The sequence below is a fragment of the Zingiber officinale genome, chromosome 11A, assembly GCF_018446385.1.
Source record: "Zingiber officinale cultivar Zhangliang chromosome 11A, Zo_v1.1, whole genome shotgun sequence".
In the NCBI taxonomy this organism is placed as follows: Eukaryota; Viridiplantae; Streptophyta; class Magnoliopsida; order Zingiberales; family Zingiberaceae; genus Zingiber; species Zingiber officinale.
Window position 1 is genome coordinate 70,183,476 of NC_056006.1, and position 27,322 is coordinate 70,210,797.

The following is a 27,322-nucleotide window of genomic DNA, read 5'->3' on the forward strand; positions in this document are numbered from 1 at the left end:
CACGCCTCTTTCTCGTCCGCTCGCATACTCTTCCGCAGCACCTTGTTCCTCAGACGCACTGAGCCCGTCAGATCTCTCCCGTGTCGTCCTTCTCGCTAACTACATCTTTCACTCGACTTCCTGTGCTCCTAAGTTCCTATACACTTAGACACAGGAGTTAAAAACCAATAGGACCTAACCTAACTTGGTTGATCACATCAAAATTACCTTAGGGGTACTAACAGAAGACGCCTTCCATAGGCAAAAACTTATCCCGCAAAGCTAGTGCCTTATCGTCACCGAGGTCTTCTGAGTTATCCAAGTGAAGGTGTCTTCCAAACTCCCGAAGACACAAGGGGCCTTCCATCGGTTTGAAGGCGCTTTGAGTACTGTTCACCCGAGGTACTTTGTGCTCTTTTTACCTTGCAAAATGTGTTAGTCCAACACAAAACTATCTAACATGCAAAACAAAATTAGCACAATAAACATAGTATTAAATAATAATTAAATTTTGTCTCCCCGAGACTATAATCTAGTCATTGTCTCAATTTAGAATTTCGAAATGGATCTAAATTGGACTGACACCTACTGTTCCCTCAACCGGGATGCATCCTCAATGAGTCACTCTCCTCCAGTGATTTAGCTTCACTTACCAAGTATCGAGTTATCTCCTCGACGTTCAAGCTGACCCATCATGTCTTCCTGCCGGAATCACGCATCCGGACTTCAACCTATTGGGAATCAAACTTCCCAATCTCTTATCTGAATCCCACACCTGGACTTCACCAATTCATTATAAAAAAATTTAGATTTTATAATACTTAAAAGACAATTTTTTTAAAAAAAATATTATTTTTATTTTTTAATATGCTTTTAATTAAAAGAGTTATCTATACTTTATATTTTTTATTAAAGATAATATTTTCTTAAATAAACGTTATCTATTGATATTATTTTTTTAATCAAAGATAATATTTTTCATGTTATCTATCAATTTTTTTAAAAATATCTACAATAGCGATTTTTTAACTTCCTCCGCCGAAACATCCCTTCGCGAAAACAACGTCGGCATTTCTCAAAGATAACCCCGCATCATCCGCGCCCCCTGCCGAAATCGCTGCATTTCTCAAAGACAACACCTTTATCGATCACGTCAAGCTCTCCGACGCCAACCCCGACATCATCCGAACTTTTTCCAGCAGCCTATGCCGCCTCCAACCTCGCTCCCTTTTACCCCGCCTCCAACATCTCCCTCGTCTCCTAGGTAACGAGGTCCTCGCAACCCTTGACCGTAATCTCATCTCCTACCTCGTCCTTGCCATGCGATCCCTTTCTGTAGCGCTAATCTCCGTCGGTTTCTCTGAGATTCGCGTCTCAACGCCGCACTCGCTCGGGATCCTCTCTGCTTCCAAGCCTCCTTCCGTCGGCCACTTCCGTCGCGGCTAAAGCTCCTTGAGTCACATTTTCTCATAAAAGAGGTAACGAGTGAAGACAAGGAAGGAGGTGTAGTAGATCCTGACTCTGACCTAACAAATGCTAAAGCAAACAATGATCCATCCACAAAGTTAACTCTTGATAAGAGATGCAAGGCTCAGAAAAAGGTGGAGGATAAGGTACTTCTAAACAATCTTGATGATTATGCAGCAATAGATGTTCACAACATTTGCTTAATGTATCTGCGTCGTAATTTAATGGAGGGCTTGATTGACGATGATGAATTTGAGGAGAAAGCAATTGGATCCTTTGTAAGAATAAGGATTTCTGGGTTGGGACAATGGCAAGACATGTACCGATTGGTCCAAGTTATCGGTAGGCTTTACTTGCTACTTAGTATTGATAGCTGGAGGCAAGACCTGCAATTTGAAGGGGTAAGAATAACTGGACGCCAAAAAATCTATTGAGTTTAATTAAAAGTGATTTATCTGTATATTTATTTTAAAGACGTATTATTGCATAAAATTCAATGGAAGGTTAAAATCCATGAAGTGGGGAGACCATTTCCTCCACTCAGGCGACCCTTCATCGTCTCCGGGCAGCTTGCTCCACTCCGGCAGCCCTCCATCTTCCCTCTTCGGGTTAGAAGAGGGGAAGGGGTCATTTCCAGACTGCGGCTACATCCGAAGATCCATCCACAATCGAAGCTTCATTTGCGTCTACGATATAATTGGGTTGTTTCTACTTGTGTTAGATTGAGTTATGCTTGTCAGTTGTTGCTTATTTTGTTATGTGTTGATGGTTTGATTGATTGTATTGAATTATCCTTCTATGTCATGATTGCACATACTTTGCTTAATTCAATTCAAGCTCGCCAAATGTTTGATGAAATATCCCAACTATTTGTCCTACTTTAGTTTTGCATTTTCTTTAGCTTAGATTCTTGCAATGGTTTGTTAATTGAATGCTTCATGTTTCTCGTATGTTCATGTCGTCATTTAAATACAATTAGGTTAGATTAAATGTTTCTTTAATGCTTTCGTTAAATGCTTTGCTTATTTTACGTTGCTTTTGTTTTAAATTTTTAGTTTCTATTTTTTTTAATGAAATGATAATTGAATTATTTATAGAAAATATTGACTTTCCCCGTCTATTATCTACTTGAAGATAGTGGAATTTATATTCCTTCCACCATGTACTTTTGTGAAATCGTGATTTAATTTTCATTCCACTTCGCACTTTATAATAAAGTTTGTGTAACTATGGCCATTCTCACCCATTGAGCATGATGGAGAGAGGCGTAGGGTTGGGGTTGTATATTATATTAGAACAATAAACATTTATTGATGCATTTTAAGATATTAATTTTAGATTTAATTTTATGTGGAGCAAAAGAGAGGCTGAATGCACAATCTTCCTTTCATCCCCAATTGCAAGTTAAAGTTTTTAATCTGATACTTGCCAGCTTGTGTAGTAGTGCAACTCTAATTGAGGCATATATAGGGCATGGTGCCCAAGTATTATAATTTAAGCCATCATAACTGCTTTCAAAATGAACATTATTATTCTACTATATCATTTTTGTTCCTCTAGTATTCTTGTTTATGTGTTACTTGATTTCTTGTTTTAGGGCCAATGGGAGGAAAAGGCTAGCAAATAGGAGGTTCCTTTACTAAAGGTAGTTTTATTCCATTAATCCTCCTGTTCTTTTTAGTTCATAGAAAAGGAGCCCTCATTGGGCCCCCCCCTATCTATTTTCTTATCGAAAATGCTTAAATTTGGTGTTTTTAAGGATCTGTATGAAGAGGTAGTTTTCATTTTTTTTTTTTCTTTCACGCTTGTTCTTCTTCTTATCCTATATATATATATATATATATATTACTTGATTGCCTACTAAATTAATCAAATGGTACAAAAAAGCTCAGCCTTTTTTCTTATTTTTTTTAATACATTTATCTATAGCAAATGAGATTTGTAATACAAATGCTTTATACACGTCAATGTATCATTTGTTTTTTATTACACATTCAGTTTGCTTAAAAAAATATAGGAAGTGATATACATGATTGTAAAAATAAAATGATCATTATATCCAATACTTTAATTTTTTATCACTTTCTGATCAAAAAGATAGACCATGAGTCAAATTTTGATGTGTTGTTAGTTAATTAAACTTGTTCACAGCCCTTTGCTTCCTTGACAAGATATTTGAAAATCCAGAGTTGACATCCTTGTCTATGACCTCCACTTTCGACCTTTTATGTGATTCAGCTTGTTGCACATGAGATATTAAACTGTATATAGTCAACTGACATCTTGTCATTGCATGTGATAGTATTTTGATTTGCTCTGTTAATATGCTTCATAACACTGAAAGTTAAAGTTTATAGTAGTCTACATGATGATAAAAAGTGAATATTATTCTTTGAAATAGTGATTAATATATAAGGAAAGTATTTATTTTGGTTTTGTCGGGATTCGAACCCAGATCTTATGATGATAACATCTTATGCACTAGCTATTAGATCCATCCGAGGGGATATGTATTGTAATCTACATGACCATTAGTATACTTGCTTATTGTGAGTATGGTGGCTTTCTTGATCAGTAGAGTTTTAATATATATGTTCAATGTTAATTCGTATAAGAGTTAAATTAATAACAATAAGTTATATTATATTAAGTTCAACTTGAATTTCAGAAAACATTGATAAATCATTGATCACATTTCAAACATCAAAAACATGATTGGCTTATCATATTGGAGTCTACTTATCTATGTCTAATTGTTTAGCTACAAAATAACTATGAACATTTAGTTCTATGTAGTTCTTGTAAGGTTGCTCAAGTGAAAGTTCTTCAGAAATATTTTGTTAAACTTAATTCTTTGCTTCCTAGTTTTTTATGTGAACTTGAACTTCTGAGTTTTATCACAAGAGAATCTCTAACGCCAAACTTTAATTTTGATGCAGTATTAAAGCAACTATTGGGAGGTACGTTCAAGAAAGCTTGTAACTATTGGTAGTGCTAAAGAGCTTGAGAAGTTGGGCTCAAATAAAGGTGTTATAAGTCAGTCAGTGAAGGAATGTTTTGCTAAGCTTAGTAGATGATGATCTTATTATGAAGGACAAAATAGGTACTTTTGTGAGTTTATTTTCCATCATACAATCCAAGAAAGATTTTAAAGATTTTTTGCTTTTGTATAGACTTAACAGGGGTACAAAGTTAATTTATGAATTATGTATATATATTTTTTGTTTGAATTGTATAAAGTCATATGTTTTGCTAAATAGTTGTATTTAAAAAAAGACGGTAGATCCTCATATTTTCTGCTGTAAATAAATTTATCTTTTGTTAAAAAGTTATATTTTAAAAAAGATAATGCTTTTCTATTTATTAAAAAAATATTATTTTTTTGTAAAAAATGATCATACTTTTTAAGCATTACAAAAACATTATTTTTGTGATAAAACGATAATATTTTTTAAACGTTGCAAAAGATTTATCTTTGCAAAAAAAAAAAAGACATAGCTTTTTAAGCGTTTTAAAAGAGTTGTCTTTGTAAAAAAAATGACAATGTTTTTTAAGCGTTGTCAGCAAAAGGACTTTTAATAACAATGTTTTAATAATATTTTTTTAGGTACGTAGACAATACGTAAAAAACGTTGTTTTTTGACTTTTTTTCTTGTAGTGATTGGAAATTGCACATCCCGACTGGACTTCCTGTCTGATGTCTAGTCCTTTTGATCGTCAAGTTAGTCAATTCTGCACACTTGGTAACAAGGTTAGATCACAAACACATTTAATTTTAATCCACTTGTTATTCATCAAAATTCATATTTGATCATTTGTGCTAACTATTCCAATAGTTGTTAGTGAGCCAATGTAAGGTGTGTGTCTGATCTGTGGATCAGGAAATGAAGTTGATGTTAAGTCACCTTGAGGACAAACGAAGTCGACGACTAAGGCTGAGATAAGGAAGATATCGGGATATGAGGTTGAATCTTGGATGGAGTCAGTGGCTGAGACCAAGTTCGGAATGGTGCCAGCATCTGAGGCTGAGTTCAGGATGGTGTCGGTGGCTAAGGCTGAGACTGTGACAATGTCAGCGGCTGATGCTGAGCCAGGTGTGATGCCAGGATTTGATACTAAGACTTGGAGGATGTTAGGATTTGAGACTGAGACATAGAAGATGTCAACAACTGAGATCGAGACATAATGTCGAGATTTGAGAGATATGGAGAATATCAACAACGGAGGCCAAGACAAGGGCAATGTCAGTGATTGAGAGTGAGATATAGAAGGTGTCAAAATCTAAAGTTAAGACATGGAGGATGTTGACAACTGAGGCCATAGATAGGGGCGATGTCAACAACGAGCTAAGGCATGGAGAGTGTCAGGATCTAAGATTGAAACATGGAGATTGTCAGTAACTAAGACCGAGATAGGGGCCATGTTGGCGTATGAAGTTAAGTCTTAGTAGTTGTTTTGTCTCCAACAAATTCTATTCCTTCATATGAGTACATTGAGTAGGCTCGATCAATTAACTTTTTTATCTCATCTGAGCTGAGTCCAATTTCCTTTGGATCAAGTTTGATTCATCTTAACTTGATTTTGACTGATAACTTAGCATGATTTTTACCACACGAGCTAAACATGTGGAAGCTATAGAATTCCACCACATCAATCATCTCTACGAATAAAGAGCTTATTGATCAACCGCTACTTCCCCTCTTAGATGAGTTTACAAAAGCATGATCATGAGAAATCTTATCCAACCACTCAAAGGGTATATATCTATGTTATTTAATTTTATCATAAACCCTGGTTGAATTTCCCTTCAAATTAAGTTGATTGTTTCTGACAGACTGGTCAAATTTCTTGCTATAGCAACATGCCCGGAGCAAGACGGATTTAGGAAAAGGAGGTGGAATGGATTTTGCATGTGAAAGCGTTAAACCTAATTAAATTACGAGAAGATGACCAAATGTTACGTAGAAGCAAAGAGGTTGTAAGCAAATAGAGTCCGTGTTTAGCGTCCCAGATTAACGGGGCACACCTAATCAAATTATTAGAAAACACCGATCTGCTATATTTCAACATTAGTTGTAGTATATATATATACATCGAGCATGAGCATGTTACATAATTACATTGGACAAAGGCCATGAAACAAGCTTCCTTGATAGTCTATATATCGTCAATCAAGGAAGATAATGTTAACCTTTATACTCGTGCTTTGGTCAATTAATTTTGTCTGTTTGAACCAGAAGGTCAATCTTTTACCTTAATATCAGATTACCTTTTTGACTGAAAGATTCAGACAAAAACTCAAATTTCTACCGATTTCTATCTGCCGTTCACATACCAGATTAACTTCCTGCGACAAGACACATACCAGATTAACTAATTCTTTACACCAAATTTAAGATAATAAATAAATCAAGTATTCATATTTAATGAAAAACGTATTTATGTTATTCTCAATAATTTTGAACAGCTAATTAAATTCAAAATATATAAAAAAAATTAAGTGGTGGGATAACCTTTTCATAAAAATTAATTTAATTTTTTATATCATATATAAACACAATTTATAAATTGAGTAAGTTACTTTAACACATGATAATGCACGTTTGAGAATCTCAATAGTAAATTAGTATAATAAATTCTCCTTTATAAAAAGTTAATTTAATATCATATTTAATCTTAACACAAAAGGTCGAGAAAAATATTTTTTTCTAAGATATTTATAAAAGAGTTTTTTTGTTCGTATTGTCAATTTTAAATTGTAAAATAAAGAGAACTCTAAATTTTTAATTGACTAATGAAAATAATTCTTAATAATATATCATAGTTAAGATTCTGAACTTTAAAACTTTGATTAATTAATAAAAAAATATTTAATAATACATCATAGTTAAATGTCGAGCAGATCATTGATTAATGAATTCTTTTTTAATAATATAGGGCTCAGCTGAACTTTAAACTTTAATTCTTGATTGATGAGTTTATAAAAATTATTACAATCTAAAAATTACCAATAAATCTAGAAATTACCTAAATATGAGTTTACGTTTTTTGACTGAAAAGATTCAGACAAAAACTCAAATTTCTGCCGCTTTCTCCTCCGCGCTTTTTACTCCATTCAAAGACTTTTTCTATCTGCCGTCAGTTAATCTATAAATTTTCTGCGACAAGACACATACCAGATTAACTAATTATTTACACCAAATTTAAGCTTATAAATAAATCAAATATTCATATTTAATGAAAACACATTAAGAGGGCACTTGGTTCGGATAAGAAAATGAAAATAAAAATAAAAATAATTATAAATATTAATGAAATGAGAATGATTTTCATATTCCACATATTACTCAGTATTTATATTTAGAGGAATAAATTCATGGGTCCCATGCATCATCATTTCCCCAAACCAAACACTAAGTTTCATTCCATTTTCATTCCAAACTCTCAAACAAACAACCCCTAAATATTTTCGATGGGATAATACAAGGAATATTTTTAAATTTTTAAGTATTATCTCTATTTTTTACTAGTGAGAAATTTTTTTAATAATAAAACCTCCAACACTATATTCCTGATTAATAAAAAAAGGGGGCGAGGGCTTCGCCTTTTGCTGCAATGATTAATATTAAAAGATATGTCCTATGTATGTTATAGTGATCCAGGCACTTGAATTTCCTTTCTAAATTAACATCTCCTCCAAGAACACTATGTCCGTAAGCATCTAAAATATTTTATTTTGAATGTTATAACCTAAAAGGAAAACCTAAATTTTAGAGGAAAAATCTTATTAGCTTAAACCCATTATAACTCTCATCTAAATCCAAAAATCTTAAATCCTAAATATATATAGTATACCCGATAAATATTTAAAATTTATAATCTGAGACACTGCAACTCAAAAGGGAAGCTTGAACCCTATCGAAAAAATTTTATTGACTCAAACACATTATAACTCAACTTCTAAATCCTAAAATATTAAACTCTAAATATATATAATATATCCTATAAAATAAACAAAAAGCATAAAAAAGCATTCTAATTGAATCCAGGGCACATGCATGGATTCAACCCAAGGTGCTTGGATTTAATCCAGGTGCAACCCAAGGCGCTTGGATTTAATCGAGGCACCCTGAGTCCGCACAGTCACGCGGTAACGAGTCTGTAGTATAGTAAATTTGTGTGTGTATATATATATATATATATATATATATATATATATATATATATATATATATATATATATATATATATATATAGTACCCAACTCCTATCCGCGACTCTCACATAATATATTTATAGCAATATTATGTTGTGCACTCTGTGAACACGTAATGTAAATTTTTAATTTTATTTTTTTTTACATAATACTATTATATATAGAGAGAGTTGTGATCTACTGCGGATGAAATGTCGTGCGCTTGTATGCACCATAACGATCCAAGCGCCTAAATTCAATTTTTTTAAAATTAACATTTCTTTAAAGATAAATATACTATACTCCGTGAATATCTAAAATTTTTTATCTTGAACACTATAACCCAAAAGAAAAACCTGAACCCTAAAGAGAAAATCTTATTAGCTTAAACCTATTATAATACAACACTTAAATTTTAAAATCTTAAATCCTAAATACATATAATATATTATGTGAGTATATAAAATTTTTAATTTTAAACAATATAACTTAAGAGGGAAGCTTGAACCTTAAAGGACAAATTTTATTGACTTAAACTCATTATAACTAACTTCTAATCCTAAAATCTTATCCTAGACATCGCGACAACATAGTAATTCTCTCTCTCTATATTGTTAATATTTAATTATGAATTGTTTACTAATACGAAATTTGTAAATAAATAAAAAAAATTAAAAGTTCAATAACCCATAAATAAATTTTAAAATATAAAATTTTAAACCATCAAACCGCTAATCAGACAAGCTAGTAGAGCTAGATAATATCTCATCTAAATAAATGAACCAAATTCAAAACTAAACTCAAGCTGATAATTAAAAAAAATCAAGCTAGAATAACAATTTTCATGACTTGGTTATTTTCAGACTCTATTTGTCTTGACTCTTAGCTTATCTAGCAAACTTGAACAACAAGAAGCTTGGCTCGTTCACGGTCTCTGATCAAATTCACTAGAGTTTGTATCGTTGATCTTTCTCACTGAAAAAGAAAAAGCATGAACACTGAATTCAATCACGAACAGAACACAGATAAAAAGCAGGGAAGAAGCAGCACTCAACCATAATCACAGAAAAAGGAAACACGGCGCGAGCCCACTATAAAATAATGCGCATTTCATTTGCATGATTTAATTTCTTATACAACGAGACAATCAATCGATAACCATTTTTTTCAATAGCCTACTTATCGCATACCCACCATCCTAGTGCCTGCAATCGGAACAACAATCGCAGAAAAGGTAGGTGATATCTGACTTCAGATATCATAAATCTCGGCAGAATTTGCTTCGCATCTTTTCTGAAGCCTCACATGGATCGATCTATAAATACCAATCGTACCACCTGAGATCTAGACATGCGCAGCACAAGATTATTCAAGGCCTTCGTTTTTGAGTACACTGGTCCAATTCTAATTCCTTAGCTTTCATGGCTGAGCTCAAGGTGATTACCATTGTTCTACTCCTCGCACTCGTCCTCTGTTCTCGGCCTGTTGAAGCCGTTTTCAACATCGCCGACTACGGCGCCAAGTCCGACGGTCAAACGGACTCCGCCGGCGCTTTGCTCAGCGCGTGGCAGGCCGCCTGCCGCTCGACCGGCGCGGCCACGGTCTACGTGCCGGCTGGCTCATTCTTAGTCCGGCGAGGGGAATTCAGCGGGCCCTGCGAGAGCAGCAAGATCACGTTCCAGATAGACGGCACCCTCGTCGCGCCGTCGGGCTATGGCACCGCCGGAGAGTGGCTCCTGTTCGACCACGTGGAGGGCGTGGAGGTCTACGGCGGCACCATCGACGGCCGCGGCTCGTCCTTGTGGGCGTGCAAGGCCGGCAGCCACGGTTGCCCCGCAGGCGTCTCCGTAAGAGCTCGATCGATCGATCGATCGATCTCATTTTCTCATAAATTATAACATTAATTCTTATTTTGTTTCTCGATCGATTGCCAACGGAGCGAGATGTGGGTGCAGTCGTTGGTGTTTAGGAACTCGAAGGGCATCACCGTCAGCGGACTGACGTCGGTGAACAGCGAGCTGTACCACATGGTGATCGACAACTGCGAGGGAGTGACAATGCAGGGCGTGAGGATAACGGCTCCGGGGAGCAGCCCCAACACCGACGGAATCCACGTGCAGGGGTCGAGCCACGTGACCATCACCGGCGCCGGCATCAAAACCGGAGACGATTGCATCTCCATCGGGCCCGGCACCACCGACCTCTGGATCGAGCAGGTCAACTGCGGCCCCGGACACGGCATAAGGCATGCACGCACTATAATTCAGTCAATTAATTGAAGTATATTAATTAATTGGATGGATTCGATCGGTGCAGTATTGGGAGTTTGGGGAAGGGGTACGATGAGGCCGGAGTGGAGAACGTGACGGTGAAGACGTCAGTGTTCGCCGGAACGACGAACGGGCTGAGAATAAAGACGTGGGGGCGGCCGAGCGAGGGGTTCGTGAGGGGGGTGGTGTTCGAGCACTCCGTGATGCAGGACGTGCAGAACCCGATCATCATCGACCAGAACTACTGCCCCGACGACAAAGGATGCCCTGACCAAGTAATAAATCAATTATTCATTTCAGCTTAAAGTAATTGTTACGAAAATGAAATTGCCATGGACCACATGGATGGATACATGTGCAGAGTTCGGGGGTGAAGATAAGCGAGGTGACGTACAACGACATCCATGGGTCGTCGGCGTCGCAGGTGGCGGTTAAGTTCGAGTGCAGCCCGAGCAATCCGTGCACCGGAATCTGGTTGCAGGACATCAAGCTCACGTATGGGAACACGCCAGCGGAGTCGTCCTGCGAGCACGCCGATGGATCTGCTTCCGGCTTCGTCGTGCCGCCCAGTTGTCTCTGAGGGAACGATAATGAAACTACGAATAGGATACCGCTATGGCATACACGTAGTCGCGTAGACTACTCAATCTAATAGGGTATCACTTGGGGCAATCTAATTAATAGGATTACTGCTGAGGAGATATATAATTAAATAGCTAAATGTGTTAAAAGTTTTTCATGATCTAGTTTTTTTCTATGGCCTATATTATGCTCGTGATAACAAAAATGCGTATTTTACTGAATCTCGTAAATAAATTTTGATATTATCTAAATCCCGTAGTCATTTTTTTATAATATTCAAATCATGAACTATATTTTCAAAACACCTCTCTATATAGATTCAACTAATTAATGGACTTAAAAAGTACTTTTAGAAAATCTCCTAGATGTATTTATACTATTATATTTAAATTTAATAATATAAATTGAGAGTAATGAATTTTTAAATTTGTAAGACTTGATTAATTAAATTTATCACAAACTCCTTATAATAAGATATAAGATAATGATACTTATTAACTAGTACAGAGTTCTTAGAACTTTCCTGTTTTTAAAAAAATTACACTTAAATTTTCAAGTGTAGATTCATTTATACCCTTAAATCTAAGTTCTCAATGTGAATTTTTTAGTTTTTAGAGTAAAATTAAAAGATGTAGTCTCAATTTAATTATTTTTTTTAATTTACGTTATCAAATTGAGATCCAAGACATAAATACATTTTTTTTTTCAGAATTAGATTAATTTAGAATTATTTGGAATTCTCTAAGTTCAGTATAATTTGGACATTACCAAATTTGATATGTTATATGGGTAATATCGAAATTTACTTAGTTCGGAAGGAATGGAGGGCATAGGTCGTTGAATCTCAATCGTCCCTGCCGCTTTAAGTCGCATCACAGGCACAGCCGGTGAACTGTCAATTGCCTTTGTGGGCCGTTGTAATAGTTTAAATGGGCCTGTACTGTAAACAAGATCCGATCGGTTTTCTGCGGGTTTGGATTCTCTCGAACCCCGATTGGGGGAAAGCAAAACGAAACGAATCACTCGTTCTCGCCTTGCAGTCTCTGTCGGCTGAGGAACGGAGCTCCGGTGGCTCACAGCGTCGACGAGGTACTGTTCTTCCAAGCTTCGTCGCCTTTCTCCTCCTTCTCGTTATTCATCTTTCCGTGGGATCTTTGTGTGTTCGGGTTTGGCGATTGCTTCGGGTCGATTGAGATGAGCAGCTCTGAGCTGACTTAGCTCTGATTCGTGTGGTTTTTCTCTAGGTTTTGCTTTTGTTGCTGTCCTTGTGATCCTCGATAAGCGGTCTATGCGTCGCTGGCCAGACTTCCCGAGCAGATCCTTCACTCTCGCTTCTTCTCCGGGCGGTCGAGAGAACGGCGATTATTTACCCCTCTGGAAAATCAGACGTCGGTCGCCTTTCTCCCTTCTTAAGCAGAAACGGCTCTTTGCTGATTCCACCTTCCGCTTCCTCTTCCCATTCCGAGCAGAGTCCAGTGGAGCGAAGCGGCGATCCCTCGAGTCGATATCCTCTTCTCCCCTATCCTCGAGTAGCATCGCCTCCGCCCTTCGAACCGAACTCCTTTTGTCCGGCTTCTCTTCTGTTCTTCGTCAAGTGCCGAGGTTGCAGCTTCGTTTCCGTCAACCGAGAGTGAGAAAAATAGAGCGCAGTGTGAGAGTACTTATGCGCTCAAGCAGTAACCTTTCATGTTTCAACACCCTCACTGAGCAATAGTTTGGTAAGTCGAGAAAAACTCCTGATGTGTTTTTGTCCTGTATTTGAGAATCTGGTCTCATCCTCTTGTTCGTTGATTACAGAGGTTTTTGTGGGGTTGTTGAAGCTCCACGATATCATCTAATTTAGGCAGTGAGCAGAAGGTGATGTTGTCATCTCTGGTATTCTGTATCGAGCAGAAAGTGAGAAAGGTAGAATAGAAGATCCCCATTAGGGTGTAATGCCAAATTATATCCATCTCCCACATTTGATTTCCTCATTCCCTCCCCCTTTTGATTGGAGCAGGATTTTAATGTTGTGGAGAGTGACCTTTGTTTAATTGAGATTGGATCCACTGCCCTTATGCAGGAGGAGTATGTTCAGCTAAGTTCTGGATCAAACCAAGGCCTTGGTTGATGAGGGCTCCAATCAAAGAGAAGAGTTATTGTGCCTCTAATGGTGATGTCTTGGTTCCACATAGGTTGTAATCATGTGATGCCTAAGGTTGAATGGGATGTTCAACCAATGTAGTGCATGTGTTGCCTTTGAGATGGTTATGCGTGTTCCTAAGGTTCAAGTGGATAATAATGATTATGCATATGATGTTTTTGCAATTGAAGATTGAGTTAATATTGGTTGAAGATTGAGTAAAGACTTGTATTTTATAAAAAACAAGGAACTAGATAGAGCGATTAATTAAAGATATAGCATCACTCATGAGAAAGAGAATACTTAAAAGGAACAAAGACTAAAAATCTATCTCTTCGGAGTTGCAATGGATTAAGAAATGTTTTACAAAACTAAGTGAGATTAGAGTTCTAAACATCCACTTTAACCTAGGGGAAATGACAGGCAATTGTAATTTTTATTACATGAAGAATGGATGTTGGAATTTAGATAAAGTATACCTAATCTCATTTACAACATCCACACAAATGGGTGAAAATAAAAAGAAATAAAAGTTGATGAAATTTGAATACTAATAACGCTTGAGATAGAGAAGGGAGGATAGGGGAAACTTGAAAGTATTTTTTTTGGCTTCTTTTCTCTCTTTCTTTGTCACTCTTTTTCCTTTTTTATTTGACTTTCTTTTCTGTAATTCTGTTAATATTTATTATTAAAAAATGTGCGCTCCTTTTATTGGGTCCAGTCTAGATATGGATGTAGAGATGCTTTGTTAAGAATGGAATCTTGTATTATTGATCTACAAAGACACAACTCATGTATGCTATTGCCCTTAATTAGTTTTATGTAAAATTTAGGCATAACACTAAGGGCATCGGAGATCCCATTGTGATGTGGCAACGCGGAGGGTGTTCCCTCCCACTATGGGAGGGAGCTCCTTAGTGTTTTTTGAAGAAGCGGCTCCATATTTATGGAGCCGCTTCTTCAATTTTTTTTTAATATTGAAGTATTTTTTTAAAAATATTTTTTTAAAAATATTTTTTTAAAAATATTTTTTTAATAATTTATTTTTAGTATTAAATTATTTTTTAATTATTAATGTTATTTCATGTTAGTAATTTATGGATTTAAATTTAATAAAAATTTAATTATATATAATGTAAAATATGAAGGAGAGATGAGAAATATATATAATGAAAAGTGTGGGACCCATGAAGGAGTTGTTGAGAGGTTTTTTTTGATAGTGGAGAGATGTGTGGGGTTTTTTACTTTTGACGTGGTGGGGTTGTGGCAACGAAGGAGCTCTCTAAGAGCTCCAACGATTGTATATGCTCTAATATGCTTAACTTGTTACATCTAATATTGTATATAACGTATACTATGTTGATAATTTGTTGTTATTCGTCTGTCGATTTCATCACACAAAAACAATTATTGTACTTATGTTGGTGATATTTGTGCTCATTTATGTTACGCTATGACCAATATATGGTAGTACATTGATCTTATTTTCTCATGCCCGATAGCTGAACGTCATTTCTTGTGCTTTTGCCTTTTTCCTTGGTATGATTATGGAATCATTTATCAACTTATTGCTTTGTCTTTATTTTTTGTGTATGCCTTTTTTCCTATACACATTGTGATTTTGTTGTTTATTTCTGTTTGACATTAAAAAAAAAACAGGATTTTTGGAGACTTTTGAATTGTAAGCTTTGAGATCATGGGATTCCGAGAGAATTTAGACTTCTATCTCAAAATGTCACGAAAGGAGCTTCAACAATTGTGTAAACAACATGATCTTCCTGCAAATACGAGTCATGCTATATTGGCCAACTCTTTGGCTTCACACTTTCAGGTAGAATCTGAGTGAGTGAAGTACATTTATCCATAATTTCTCAACTTGGTTGCAGTCTATTTGTACAGTGAATGAGGTACAATAGCTGTTCTAATTTTTTCTTTTTGCAGAAAAGAAATGCTGTTTTGGCAGATTCACTGGAGAAATCAGTTAATTTTATGGATGGATCTTCTAAGAAGCTATTTGCATCTGAACCAATCACTAAAAAAACAGTTCCTTGCCCTGATGAATTAACCACAGGTAAAAACCAACAAGCTTTGAAATATACGGTGAATAGGTATCATTATTTATCAATATTACCATACTTGAAGTATGTGGAAGATGAATTATTCTAAGGTTGGTATGCATCCGTGGTCTATTGATGCTATTGAAATTCCAGGTAACAGGCGACTATTCTGTCAGCTTGGTAGTAAGAGTGAAATTAACGGTCCCACAGACAGTATTATGAATGAGAAGGTACATATTAGCTTTCTGATTGTTATACTTTCCATGTGACCTTTTCTTGTGTGATTCATTTAGGGCTTTATCTTTGTTCACTTTACATGAAGGCTTCTGTTTTCATGCAGCCAGAAACTGTAACAAAAGTGTTATGCCCATTATGGCCTGTCAATAGTAAAGGTACGGAAACTTTTAGTTGTTCTACTTCCCAATAGTGTAACATGGGGATGAGATCTCATATTGTTACTGAAACCCAAGAAATTAGAATGAACCAACTTCTTGATTGAGGTGCAAAGATGTGGTATTAGAATTGAATCTAACATGTAGTTGTTTCCTGGTAATGCAGAGCAGAAGTGTATTCAGGGTGCTGTTCCATGTGGACATAGTAGACCTCATGAGTACTCAATGGAAAGTGCACTTGTTTCTGGCAATGAAATTTCTACCAGAAGTCCTCCATTTCAATTTTTTGTGATGTCAGAAGGTGGAATAGATTTATTTGTTGACTTGAATTCTAGCCCACTGGAATTGATCAATAGCTTAAAAGAAAATGTCTGTGTTCATCAGAATACACAATATCATGAGTCAATGGCTCCTCCTGAATATATCAGTAATTCACCAGAAGTTGATGAACATATGAAAATTACACCATCAGTTGACACTGGGATGAACCTTAATGGCATTGAAGTTGAGAAGAACACTGGTTGTACAAATTCATCATTGAGTTCTGTTGTCAGCGAGAACAGCAATTCTGAGGCTTATCCACCAGATACCACTGCAGCGACATCTGGATCTTTTTTTTTAGTATCAAACACTGTCCCGGTTGGGTCATTGGGATTTTTGGAGGAAAATCAGGTAGTTTCATCTTCCTGTGCAGCATACACGGTGCAAAACCACTTGGCATCCCACATGGCATCATGCCCCCCTGAAGGGCAAGAGACTGCTATTGTTTCATTTGCAATGGTCAGGAGTAATGCATCACTACCTGTCATGCCTCTTCAATCAGTTTCTAACATGGACAATGGGGTCAATAATCCTGTTACAGTTGGCGTCGAAGTTGAAACTCTATATGATACAGTATCTGATGTTGCTGACAAAGATAACCTTACAACAAGGAAAGAAATATCAGATAATATAGACACACTTGACTATGTCCATCAAAAAAATCATGGGGGAGCAAGTGAGTCCTTTACAGGTTTTAAAAATGAGCAGCCAGACAACACAATTTTTCATGGGAGATTGTCAAATTCTTGTCAACATAGTGGACAGATGATACTAGATAGTCCAATGGCTGATGCACAATCGGAAGTGGGGACAGCAGATCTTCCTTTCTGTCGGCAATCATGCAGTAATTGTGAAACTTTGGTTCCTGAGGAACCGATATCAATGTCTCAAGATGAATCGGTAATTGGTATTTTCTTACAATAAATACACTACTTTTTATACCTTTTAGGTCTATAGGATTTCAGAAGAAATCTGTAAATCCATATCACATAAAAGCTTTAGAATTTAGTGGAGTATTATGAGTAATGATCCTAGATTAGCTTTTCATAAAAAAAATATCTGCAAATTCATTTCAGACAATGGTACGAAGGATTAAGATGCACTCTTACTAGCCAGTACAACTGTAAAAAGAATTCTTCATTGTATAACATTAATACTGGAGTGAATTGCAAAACATGCTACTATATTTTATATTTTGTACACAGAAGAAGATAGTGGCTGTTTCCATGTCTGTAAGCTAAATTGTGCCTTTTGAAGCAGGGTCATAGCACACCAATGGGGGAAAAGGATGCTTCAGAGTAACTTCTGCTTCATTAAAGCTCAATTTGTATATATATTCCACATAACGTCTAGTCAATTAAAATGAGGTTTAACATGCAGATGCTCTAGAATCCTATCAACCTCAGCCAACACTAAGAGATCTAACAACTTAGAGAATCCCAAGGAGCCCCATGTTAAGAGGCACCATGTTTGTAGTGAAATCATGAGTGAGGAGACAGTCACAAAATTGAGAAACAGTAGAAGTTCAGCAAAGAAAATGTTGTCTGGTGCTATTGTTCTGCCTAGGCGTTCCATGAGGCTTGTTTCTAAGGTTTATTCTGCTCCTTTACTTTTGTCCACTGCTACACATAATCGTTCATTGAAAAGTTCAACATGACAAACAACTAGAATTTTGTGTCTTCGATCTGTGGTGTTAGCTATGTGCTCTTATTCTAGTTGGGACCTTCTCTGATCCAAGACTTATTGTCTTCATAATGCCTTGTTCATAAAGCATCCAGGTGTCATTCAATGTTGAATCTTGTGAACAGATGTTGGGAATGTTGAACTTCTTTGGTTTTTAATACTCTACAAGAATTCTTTCAGTATAAGTCTACATGTTGTTGTCTAGAACAAAGGGTGTAATCACTGAGCGGCAAACTTATCACTGGACTGTTATTGTAGATGGGTTTCTTTTCAGTTTTCTCTATCATTTTGTTTACTCATGGTGATTAAGCTTCATTTCATGGTTCAGTTTCATCCTTTTCTGATTCTTTTACCCATCTTTGCTTCTGTTTTCCCATCTTGTTATAGAGATGTTTGTGCCCTTTGGTTTGACCATATATTTCCATCATAGCTTCTATTCTTCATTTACTTTTGTGTTTCTCTTGTGCAGAAATAATCTTTCCTAAAAAATAGTTCCTCATATGTGTTTCAGGACAAATGATGATGTAACACTGATAGATAATCCACACTGAAGATGATTAACACAGTCATCTTTGTTATGCTTTCTTCTCTCCTTGTTCTTCTCCTCTCTTGTAGGAAAACACTTTTATCCAGCATACCTTAATCAAATCATTAAAGGGCGCTCGTGTTTCTTTCATTTAGAAATTATTATTATTATTTACTTGAAAAAATTGCTGAGCACTTTCCACAATTGTTGGTTCCACAGTGTAATCGCTAATTGGCTATACCCTTGACTTTCTTGGAATGAGAATACTAACTCGTGCTGAAAACCCATCTTTATGTATTGCTCCATTAATGCATTATCCTGAATAAAACCTTCTTTCAAAAAGGATTCCAAAGCCCATTTTTCTTCTAAGCATGAACTCATCTATAAATAGTGAATTATTGTCTTTCCATTTATTGCTGTACTAATTATCTTCTCTGCCTTCAGTAAAAACTTCAGTGTATTAATCAAAACTAGGTTTCCACAATGGTTATTGCTTGTCAAAACTTGAGTTATTAACACTCTAAAAAATATGCAACTTCAGATAGTTTTCTCATCCTTGATAATTTTCTCATCATAGTCAAGAAATTTACTACATAGACGTACAAAAATTGCCTACTGAAACTCTAATATGTCAATCGTTTTGATGCTACTCTTGATTCTATATGAGACTCAACACCTGTAGATTGATGCTACTCTTTATTCACTATGCAACTCAATTACATGTAATGCCTTGAATTCTATCTTTGCACAAAAACACTTTGTAACTACTACTAGTTTCTTTTGCTAATTCTTATGCATTCATTTACACAATATTTACTGCGTGACAAATCATTAGGATAATTTAGATGTATTTATTTTTTGTGTTATAGGTCGAACATTGGGATTTATATGATTTAGCTAATTTTAGTTTGCTATTATACAATTTTATGTAGATTATTATAGGAGGTTGTCACATTGAAGTACTTGGGTGTCTAGATAAAGGTGGTGTTTATTGTAGAATCTTATGGATCTAGTGAACTTATTGCATAATTGGTTTTGTGCACTGTTAGAGCTATCTTCAATTAAATTGCAGTGATCGTATTGATTTATTATTTTTTTTACAAAGTGATTTTCTTTGTACAAATTACAAATTAAATTTGAATGACCTTTTTGTGCATAAACTAATGTCATTTGGAGCTTTAAGGTCACTACCAATAGTGGAAACTACCATTGTTTTACTTTAATTTATTTTAAAAGGTTATCTTGCTTATGCATCCTTTTTTTTTTGGCTGCATGAGCTATAAATTGTCAACAATATGTTACTTTGGTATGTTTGCAGTAACCAGCTTTCTGTATCAAAAACATTGTACCTGTACTTTGCCAGATAACACGCCATTCATCCTTGCTCTGATGGACTTGCTTTCTATTTAAGAACCGAAGAAAGCAACACTGAATGATTTATACAGCACTTGCCCCTATCATCAAAATGATTTTAGGCCAGGATGTTGTGTTGTATAGTTTAGAAATAAAACTCAAGTGCCAACAAGCTGCAACATTGTAATCTTAAGTTCGTTGAGTCGTGGCATCTGAAATTGGATATCCATTTTAGCCTTTGAAGACTCTGTACCTTCGAATGCCAAAAGAAACATCTGCTGAAATCAACGTCGCATTCTTTGAAATCTCAGATTCTTCTGATGGCGAAAGTCCCTGTATCATTGTGCTCAACATTCATACATATGGATCATATACTTCATCAACAATGGGCAGCCTTGTTGCTTTTACGTTCATTGCTTGTAGTGTTGCGCGCACTCTCTTTTTAAATTACAGCCGTCAGTTGTTTCATTCTTTGTAGATGTTCATTCTTACAGTTAGCTGGATTTCGATCTACCAGCCTGTTGGTAGACGCCTATTATCCGTTTTGCTTTTGCTAGGGACCTTGTAGGGGATTTATATAATAAAGAAAGCAGGAAGGAGTGGCATATAAAAAAAAAATAGATGGATTTGTCAAAGGCTAGGAATAATTTATCAGTTGGAAGAGAAAACAAGATTAAGAGAAAACTTGAGATTGCAGTGGAATCAGAGATCATGTGAAGTTATAAGATCAGTGAAAACTTGAGATTGCACTGGAACCAGGGATCATATTAAGCTATAAGAGAAAACTTGAGATTGCAGCTGAATCAGAGAATATATATAGCTTTAAAAATAAGGACATAAAACACACCACCTTCTTGAGAATGTCTGCTACAGGTGCTACTTCCAGATAGTTATTAAGTATATGATTTCCGTAATATAGACAAGAATGATCCTAGGTGAAAACACCAAAGTTGTATCGACCGGTAAAAAGAAGTGTGAAAAGTATCTTTGTACCCCGATTTGTTTCCATAATAATGAACAATTTATGGTTTTTAAGGTAACAATAATAAGAAAGACGCAAATGTGTCCTCTTAACCCCAGCCACATGAATATTAAACCCATTTCTAAACTTCAATGGTTAAGAGATTTTTTTAATGGACAGTTGATTAAAAATACTGAACTGATAAATGATCATCAATGAGAAATTTTCAACGAGGTTGATCTCATCACTTTAATCGATATAAATTGGTTATATGGTGTCAATTAAAAAAAACTTAAGGCTTCTTTAATTTCTATCTTCAAAAAAAAAAAAAAAAACTACAATTGCAACTAGATTTTGGGCACTGCAAATAGTCAGGTGAACTGACAAAAAATAACATGTGACAGTTCGGATTTGAATCCGAAGTATTATTAGTTTCAAACACTTGCATTTTTCTAATGGATAATAGTTTCCTCGAACTAGCTTATGAATGATAACAAATTAATAAAAGCATAAATTATACTACTGAATGCAAATGCAATATATCCTACACTTCAAAATAACATTGGACTTGATGTTACGCAAATCAAATGCAGTGTCATTGATAAATAGAGCCCATAACAAGGCATGCAATTAACAAATGTTGAAACAGTTGTGACGTCCTGCAAAACATCATATGCCAATGATGGGCTTTTATTTTGAATCACAAGAAGGAACAAATGGCATCTCAGTGGGAAAAAATTGCAGCTGAAGTTTCTTCATGGATTGAATTTGTTTTGCAAAATTTGATCTCTTGGAGTAGGCAGGCGGCGCAGTTCACTGAAGCTGAAGCTTCTTGATTGATTCAATTTGCTTTGCAGGATTCAGTCCTTGCAGGCAGTACAGTTACCATGAGTGTGTGGAATATGAGCATTTCTCATCATTTACAGCATCCAGTCGCTCCTTCGTGTACTGATCTCGGCTGTCCTGTATCCACCTACAAATATAACAAACGTTGGTCTTGATGAATGTTGATCTGGATGGTCTCAAAAGAAACAAAACAACAAAATATACGAGTTCAAAATGTGATAACAAGTTTTCTATTGTTTCAACTATTATTGTTAAGTTCACTATGGTTGAGTGTAGGTTCCTAGTAAACTTTGAAAGCCTATATTTAATTGAGCCCTAGTGAACTTTGAAAGCCTTCGAACCCTTTAGAGAGGAGAAGTGGAGGATAGGAGCTTGAGAGGACAAAATACAACTTAAGAATTGAGCGATTTGAGAGAATGGTATTGGATCATTTATATATACAATGAACATGTAGTATGAACCATTGTGAATGCAATATTTCCATTAATGAGTGAAATACAACTTTTATTTTCTTCTTTTTTCTCAACCAAAAGGAGCCAATTTGGACAGACTATTCCCATGATGTCGTTCAACCTCGTGCAAGCAAATGCTGAACAACACTGCTTCAAGTAGTGTTGAATGACACTATCATTCTTTTATGCACAGTTAACGCGCATGTCTTAGAAGCCCCTTGACTTTAGTCTAATGCAAACTAACATTGGCGCACAATGTCGATGAGGAATAAACTCATTCCCTCGTCCAATCAAGTTAGTTCAAACTGATGAATATCACAATTTTCTCTACCACTCAAATAGTTTAAGATATTAATTTCTCATCCACTAGATATCTCTATTCCACCTATTGGTTATTTCCAACAATTCCTTGAGAAGGCAAACCATGAATTTCTAAATGATCATCAGATATTCAAACCTACAGTTGATTTATTGATATCATTAACATACCTGAAAACAACATGATCTAAAATATAGAAATTCATCCATACCATTTGCATAGATCAGCCATTAAGAAAACATGGTGTTTAAGTTACTCGTTACAAGATTCAATCTTTTAGCAACTTGAAAATTATAAATAAATAAATAAATATAAGGCAGCGGAAAGATTTAAGGAATCAAATGAAACAAGTTGTCATACCTGTTGGCATGGAGGAGAGCAGCCGGTCCGAGATAGGTCTCAGGATTCCACCAATAGCTAGGGCAGGAGGTGCTGCAGCAGGCGCAAAGGATACACTCGTACATACCATCCAGCTTGGCGCGATCCTTTTTGCTCTGCAGGATCTCCTTCCCTGGGGTAGAAGGCTGGTCTTTCCTCTTAAGCCATGGCTCCACGCTCTTGTACTGGCTGTAGAAGTTCGTCATGTCCACCACAAGATCCTTGATAACGTACATGTGCGGCAGCGGCGTGATCGTGCTGGCACCGGCAGAGGACGAGATCTTGGTGAGGCAGGCAAGCCCATTGTCCCCGTCGATGTTCATTGCGCAGGACCCGCAGATGCCCTCGCGGCAGGAGCGACGGAAGGTGAGGGAAGGGTCGATCTCATTTTTTATCTTGATCAGGGCATCAAGGACCATGGGGCCGCACCCGCCGAGGTCGATCTCGTATTGCTGGAGCTGAGGTTTCTCGGGATGATCAGGATTCCATCGGTAGATGGCGAAGGTCTTGGTGCGCCCGGGCTTGGCCGCCGCGGAATCAGACTGGGAGGAGTGGGCCTGCGCCTGGAGGAGACGCGTTGCCGTGGGGTACGCAGCGGTGGGCGGTGGCGCATAGGTGGGGAGAAAACCGCGTCCGGCGGCAGAGCCTCGGCGTAGGAGAACCCTCACGGTGGCCATGGTTGCGACACGGCAAATCGAAAAAGAAAAAGGCCCAAAAAAAAAAAAAAGAGTTTTGAGGCAAATCATAGACATCACTTGAATATTCTCCTAAAATCTGCTCACAGTGCGCGTTGAGATAACTTTTTAAGTCCAACTATGGGCCTTGCTAAAGCCAATCTGTTAAAAGGGCGTTTCCTGATCTCGGCCCACGTTGCCATCACCCGACGATGGATTTTGAAAAACCCGAAAAACCCTCAAGTAAACCTTCTTTAGATCTTCGACGCGGCCACCTTCGCCGTTCCGCTCGCTCGGCCGATGGCATTCTCCAAGCTACGAGCGGCCGAAAGTACCGCCTCTGCATCTCCTCCTCGCATCTCTTTTTAGATTCTAACACCACTACTCCTTCATTACTCGCAGTTGTTGTCAAGAGGCAGCTTCTCTGGCGATCGGAGTCTTTCTTCTCCACCAGTATCGTCGGCGATAAGCCCATTCTTGTGAGTGCTTCTTTGCTTCCTTCTTCGATTCTCTTTTTGGCGGATCTTTTACATCCTCCCGCAGGTCCGCGACTTCATTCGGTCTGCATTATATGATCCAAAATATGGCTACTTCTCCAAATTGTCGGGATCAGTTGGGCAGCTCGATAAAAGCATTCGGTTCAATCAGCTTGAAGGTACGGATTCTTAATTCCAAGGGTTTGGCAGCAAATATCATCCACGGGTTATTTCAGGCGTTTTCAATTCAAGTTGCCTAAGGATGGTTTGTTATTTTGGTGTGGGCCGGCTTAGGCTAGTTCGCTATGATATACCGAAACTTCTGTATACCATATTTTCGATATGATATGAATTCCATACTCTTCATATGGATACCGAAATTTTCAGTACGATATTGTTTTACAATATTGTCTATACCGAAAATCTCTTTGATACCAAGAACCAGATACAATCAATCCAGAAGCCACATGCAATACTCCCTGTTCATAATAACAAGGCATGAACAAACGGACAACAAAAAAACAATAAGATCTAGAAAAACACAAACAATGACTAATAACAACTAACGTATTGATTACAAAAGGAAGAACTAAAGTATTGATTACAAAAGGAAACAATAGGTACACTTATAGAAGTAGAAGCAAGATGAGGATAATATACAACAACAACCAAGCCTTATCCCACTAGGTGGGGTTGGCTAAGGATGAGGATAATGTGACTTTTAATAATTTTAAGATAAGATATCCATCAATGAGAACTTATAAAGTCAACAATTATGAATATGTAGATCATCTTCCTAAATGAATTATAGCAGTATCATTGTTTATGGTAGTTGACTGAGTGGATGGTGGAGAGGACTTAACTTGCATGTCCATGTCCTCCAGTATCAAAAATAAAAAATGAGCATCAAGCATTTGACTGTTAAGAATACATGAGGTAGAGCATGCATAAGATGTTAATATCAAAATGTTAAAAGTCAAAACCATTTTACATTAAATGCATCAGTGAACAAAACAAAAGCTGCTTGAAATCAATATGGTGAGATCATCATATTAGATATCATTGCATAAGTATTTCAATTTTCTAATAACTCTTGTTGTTGTATGGTCTCAAAAAAGCTTACTGCATGCAAACTTCACATCATCAAAAGTGTTCACCAAGTACTTCAACGTTTGATTACTAATATGGAAGATATGAGAGAAATGAGGGAAATTGACTTTGTGAGTGTTTCCCTCCTTTTTGAGACATCTTCTATCTAGCGTGATTCTAGTAATCTGATAATTGACAACAATAAATGATAAGCAAAGCATTATATCAAAAAACGAAGTTAAAACATGGTTCTTGCAGAAACATATTTTCATGAATACATATAATAGCTGAAGAAAACACTATCACCACAAAATGTTTGACAATAAACAATGTCTAGCTAAAAACAATTTAAGAATCCAAAGTTAGCCAAAAACAAAAAACATAGAAACAAAGAAAACATAGAAACAAAGAAAACATATTGTGCCAAAATAAGCACGATCCTATAGAAAGCATTGTGTGTAAAAACTTGATGTCAAGATAATGATAGTGGTTCCATTTTAAAAAATAATATATGGATAGAAAGAGAGAGTTATTATACATAATCTTACATTTTATACGCAATCTTGCCATGTAAACTGAGTGACCCTTTCAATGAAAATATAGTGGTTCCATTTCAGGATGGAGTGACCCTTTCACTATTCTTATAATTCTTTTTTGTATAAATATACATATTGTTTTATATGGAACTATCATATAACCATGAATAAGCAATTCGAACAAATTAAGGGCAATTGAGCTTGATTACATGATTATGTCTTTAAAGGTAGGCATATGGGTTTTATTGCACCACTTAGTCATTGATTGTCACATAAGACATACCATTAATAATGCTTAAGTAATTTAGATCACTTTTGGTTAATAATATTTTATATGTTTTCTTTGCATCTCTTTAACTCTGATTTATTTTTTCAACGTACTCTCATCTTAGTCTATCTCTCCTAGTGACTTTATTATTTGTTTGTTGTACAAAATTTTTTTTTTGAACGTCCGATAGAAACTGATTTTGCTAAAGAAAAAGCCTTTAATTTCCTTTTTTCTTCCAAATATTTTTACAAATACGTTTTTTTTTGACATAGAAGTACATTTTTTGGGGATTGTCATTCAAAAAAAAGGGTTACTTATTCTTATCATTGTATGTGAAAGATATGTATTGTTCAAAATGAATTGTTCCTTTTAGCCGTTATCCATATTTATTCCGTAGTACAAAAGTAAAAAATAATTTGATCTCAATGGACATCCAACTAGCGATATAAATATAATCTTACTCTTCAAGTTAGACCAAAGAGGAGGTGGATGTAGACAGGGTGTAAAATGCCGTTCCGTGCCGCCCGGCACGGGCGGTATTTACCGTTCCGCCGGGCGGCCGAAACCGGCACGGGAGGCGTCCCCGTCTCGGCGGCGCCGGAGGAGACGCGGGACGCCTCCGTCCGTGCCGGAGGAGACGCGGGACGCCTCAGGTGGCGTCCCGCGACACCTTCGGCACCAAAGGCGTTCGCGTAAGCGCGATTTTTTTTTCTTTTTTTTAATATTTATTTATTTTATTTAATTAATTAAATTAAACAATTCCTAAGGAGGACGTGGGTTATTTAGAAGAGGCTTTTATAAACCCTAATAAAATATATAAAAAATATATTTAAAATTAAAATAAATTTAATAAATTTTATTAATTAATATTCTGAAAAAATTAATATTGTAAATTTAATTTAAATTTTTTAAAAAATATAATAATTCTTATTTATATTCTAATATTTTCTTTATTATTTTAAATTTCATTTAAATTTAAAAAAAAATAAAAATTCTAAAAAAAATTAAAAATTCTAATTTTTTTTTAAAAGAATTCTAATAAATTATATTTATATTCTGATATTTTTTTAAATTTTTTTACTTGATATTTTTTTGCTATTTAAAATATATATTATTTAATTAATAATTAATTAAATGAATAAATAATTAATTTATATAATTATTATTAATATAAAGTAATATCTTGTATTAATTTATATATTTATTATTATTATTATTATTATTATTATTATAATAGATACTTCCATTTTAATTTAAATTATTGATATATCAATTCTATTTAAATAAAACTATTTTAAATTATTTTTTCTAACAATATTAAATTATTCAATAATTGAGAACTTATAATAAATCAATATACAATTTATTTTTATATA

General features: G+C 35.7%; 4 protein-coding genes and 1 long non-coding RNA gene across 16 annotated transcripts in view; 4 read left to right on the forward strand and 1 right to left on the reverse strand.

Annotated features, from left to right (window-relative positions):
• Positions 1-1,015: 1,015 nt before the first annotated feature.
• LOC122032737 lies at positions 1,016-4,703 on the forward strand. 2 transcript variants are annotated; one of them, XR_006126207.1, is made up of 5 exons: positions 1,016-1,592; positions 1,677-1,847; positions 1,950-2,147; positions 3,044-3,091; positions 4,386-4,703. It is a non-coding gene; the product is annotated as an uncharacterized LOC122032737 (long non-coding RNA). The 2 variants fall into 2 exon arrangements; XR_006126206.1 differs by having other exon boundaries at positions 1,950-3,091.
• A 5,290-nt stretch (positions 4,704-9,993) lies between these two features.
• On the forward strand, positions 9,994-11,682 carry LOC122032401 (polygalacturonase-like). The gene is made up of 4 exons (XM_042591691.1): positions 9,994-10,488; positions 10,597-10,886; positions 10,958-11,186; positions 11,273-11,682. Exons 1-4 carry the CDS (start codon positions 10,063-10,065, stop codon positions 11,489-11,491), a joined length of 1,164 nt encoding a protein of 387 aa, XP_042447625.1. The 5' UTR covers positions 9,994-10,062; the 3' UTR covers positions 11,492-11,682.
• A 776-nt stretch (positions 11,683-12,458) lies between these two features.
• Positions 12,459-20,424, forward strand: LOC122031079. 7 transcript variants are annotated; one of them, XM_042590139.1, is made up of 10 exons: positions 12,459-12,582; positions 12,738-13,211; positions 15,275-15,446; positions 15,557-15,686; positions 15,826-15,902; positions 16,013-16,064; positions 16,231-17,285; positions 17,646-17,683; positions 17,766-17,976; positions 19,913-20,424. In XM_042590139.1, the coding sequence occupies exons 3-10, from the start codon at positions 15,312-15,314 to the stop codon at positions 19,913-19,915; spliced, it is 1,701 nt and encodes a 566-aa protein (XP_042446073.1). In that variant the 5' UTR covers positions 12,459-12,582; positions 12,738-13,211; positions 15,275-15,311; the 3' UTR covers positions 19,916-20,424. The 7 variants fall into 7 exon arrangements, 5 of the variants coding, with proteins under 5 accessions (XP_042446073.1, XP_042446072.1, XP_042446069.1 ...); XM_042590138.1 differs by having other exon boundaries at positions 19,958-20,424; XR_006125725.1 differs by lacking the exon at positions 19,913-20,424 and having other exon boundaries at positions 17,591-17,683; positions 17,766-17,878.
• A 1,366-nt stretch (positions 20,425-21,790) lies between these two features.
• On the reverse strand, positions 21,791-23,682 carry LOC122032672 (succinate dehydrogenase [ubiquinone] iron-sulfur subunit 2, mitochondrial-like). Its single transcript, XM_042591989.1, has 2 exons — positions 22,886-23,682; positions 21,791-21,881 (listed from the first exon to the last, which is right to left on the reverse strand). The coding sequence occupies exons 1-2, from the start codon at positions 23,653-23,655 to the stop codon at positions 21,791-21,793; spliced, it is 861 nt and encodes a 286-aa protein (XP_042447923.1). The 5' UTR covers positions 23,656-23,682.
• A 106-nt stretch (positions 23,683-23,788) lies between these two features.
• LOC122031766 overlaps positions 23,789-27,322 on the forward strand; it is a 34,756-nt gene continuing 31,222 nt past the window's right edge. For all 5 annotated transcript variants that reach the window (XR_006125855.1, XM_042590896.1, XM_042590898.1 and 2 more), the window contains exons 1-3: positions 23,789-23,908; positions 23,980-24,056; positions 24,121-24,232. Coding sequence is in view for 4 of the 5 variants with exons in the window: in XM_042590896.1 (XP_042446830.1) it covers positions 23,878-23,908; positions 23,980-24,056; positions 24,121-24,232 (220 nt within the window). In the remaining variant the exon portion in view is untranslated. The remainder of the gene's footprint in view (positions 23,909-23,979; positions 24,057-24,120; positions 24,233-27,322) is intronic.

Bases quoted from the DNA above. Each gene is read 5' to 3' on its own strand.
- LOC122032401 (XM_042591691.1), top strand. From the start codon at position 10,063: ATGGCTGAGCTCAAGGTGATTACCATTGTTCTACTCCTCGCACTCGTC. The intron at 10,489-10,596 runs GTAAGAGCTCGA...ATGTGGGTGCAG, and splicing joins GTTGCCCCGCAGGCGTCTCC to TCGTTGGTGTTTAGGAACTC. The intron at 10,887-10,957 runs GCATGCACGCAC...CGATCGGTGCAG, and splicing joins GGCCCCGGACACGGCATAAG to TATTGGGAGTTTGGGGAAGG.
- LOC122031079 (XM_042590135.1), top strand. From the start codon at position 15,312: ATGGGATTCCGAGAGAATTTAGACTTCTATCTCAAAATGTCACGAAAG. The intron at 16,065-16,230 runs GTACGGAAACTT...CTGGTAATGCAG, and splicing joins ATGGCCTGTCAATAGTAAAG to AGCAGAAGTGTATTCAGGGT. The intron at 17,684-17,765 runs GTAACTTCTGCT...TTTAACATGCAG, and splicing joins GGGGAAAAGGATGCTTCAGA to ATGCTCTAGAATCCTATCAA.
- LOC122032672 (XM_042591989.1), bottom strand. From the start codon at position 23,655: ATGTCTATGATTTGCCTCAAAACTCTTTTTTTTTTTTTTGGGCCTTTT. The intron at 21,882-22,885 runs GTATGACAACTT...TTATATTTGTAG, and splicing joins GCTCTCCTCCATGCCAACAG to GTGGATACAGGACAGCCGAG.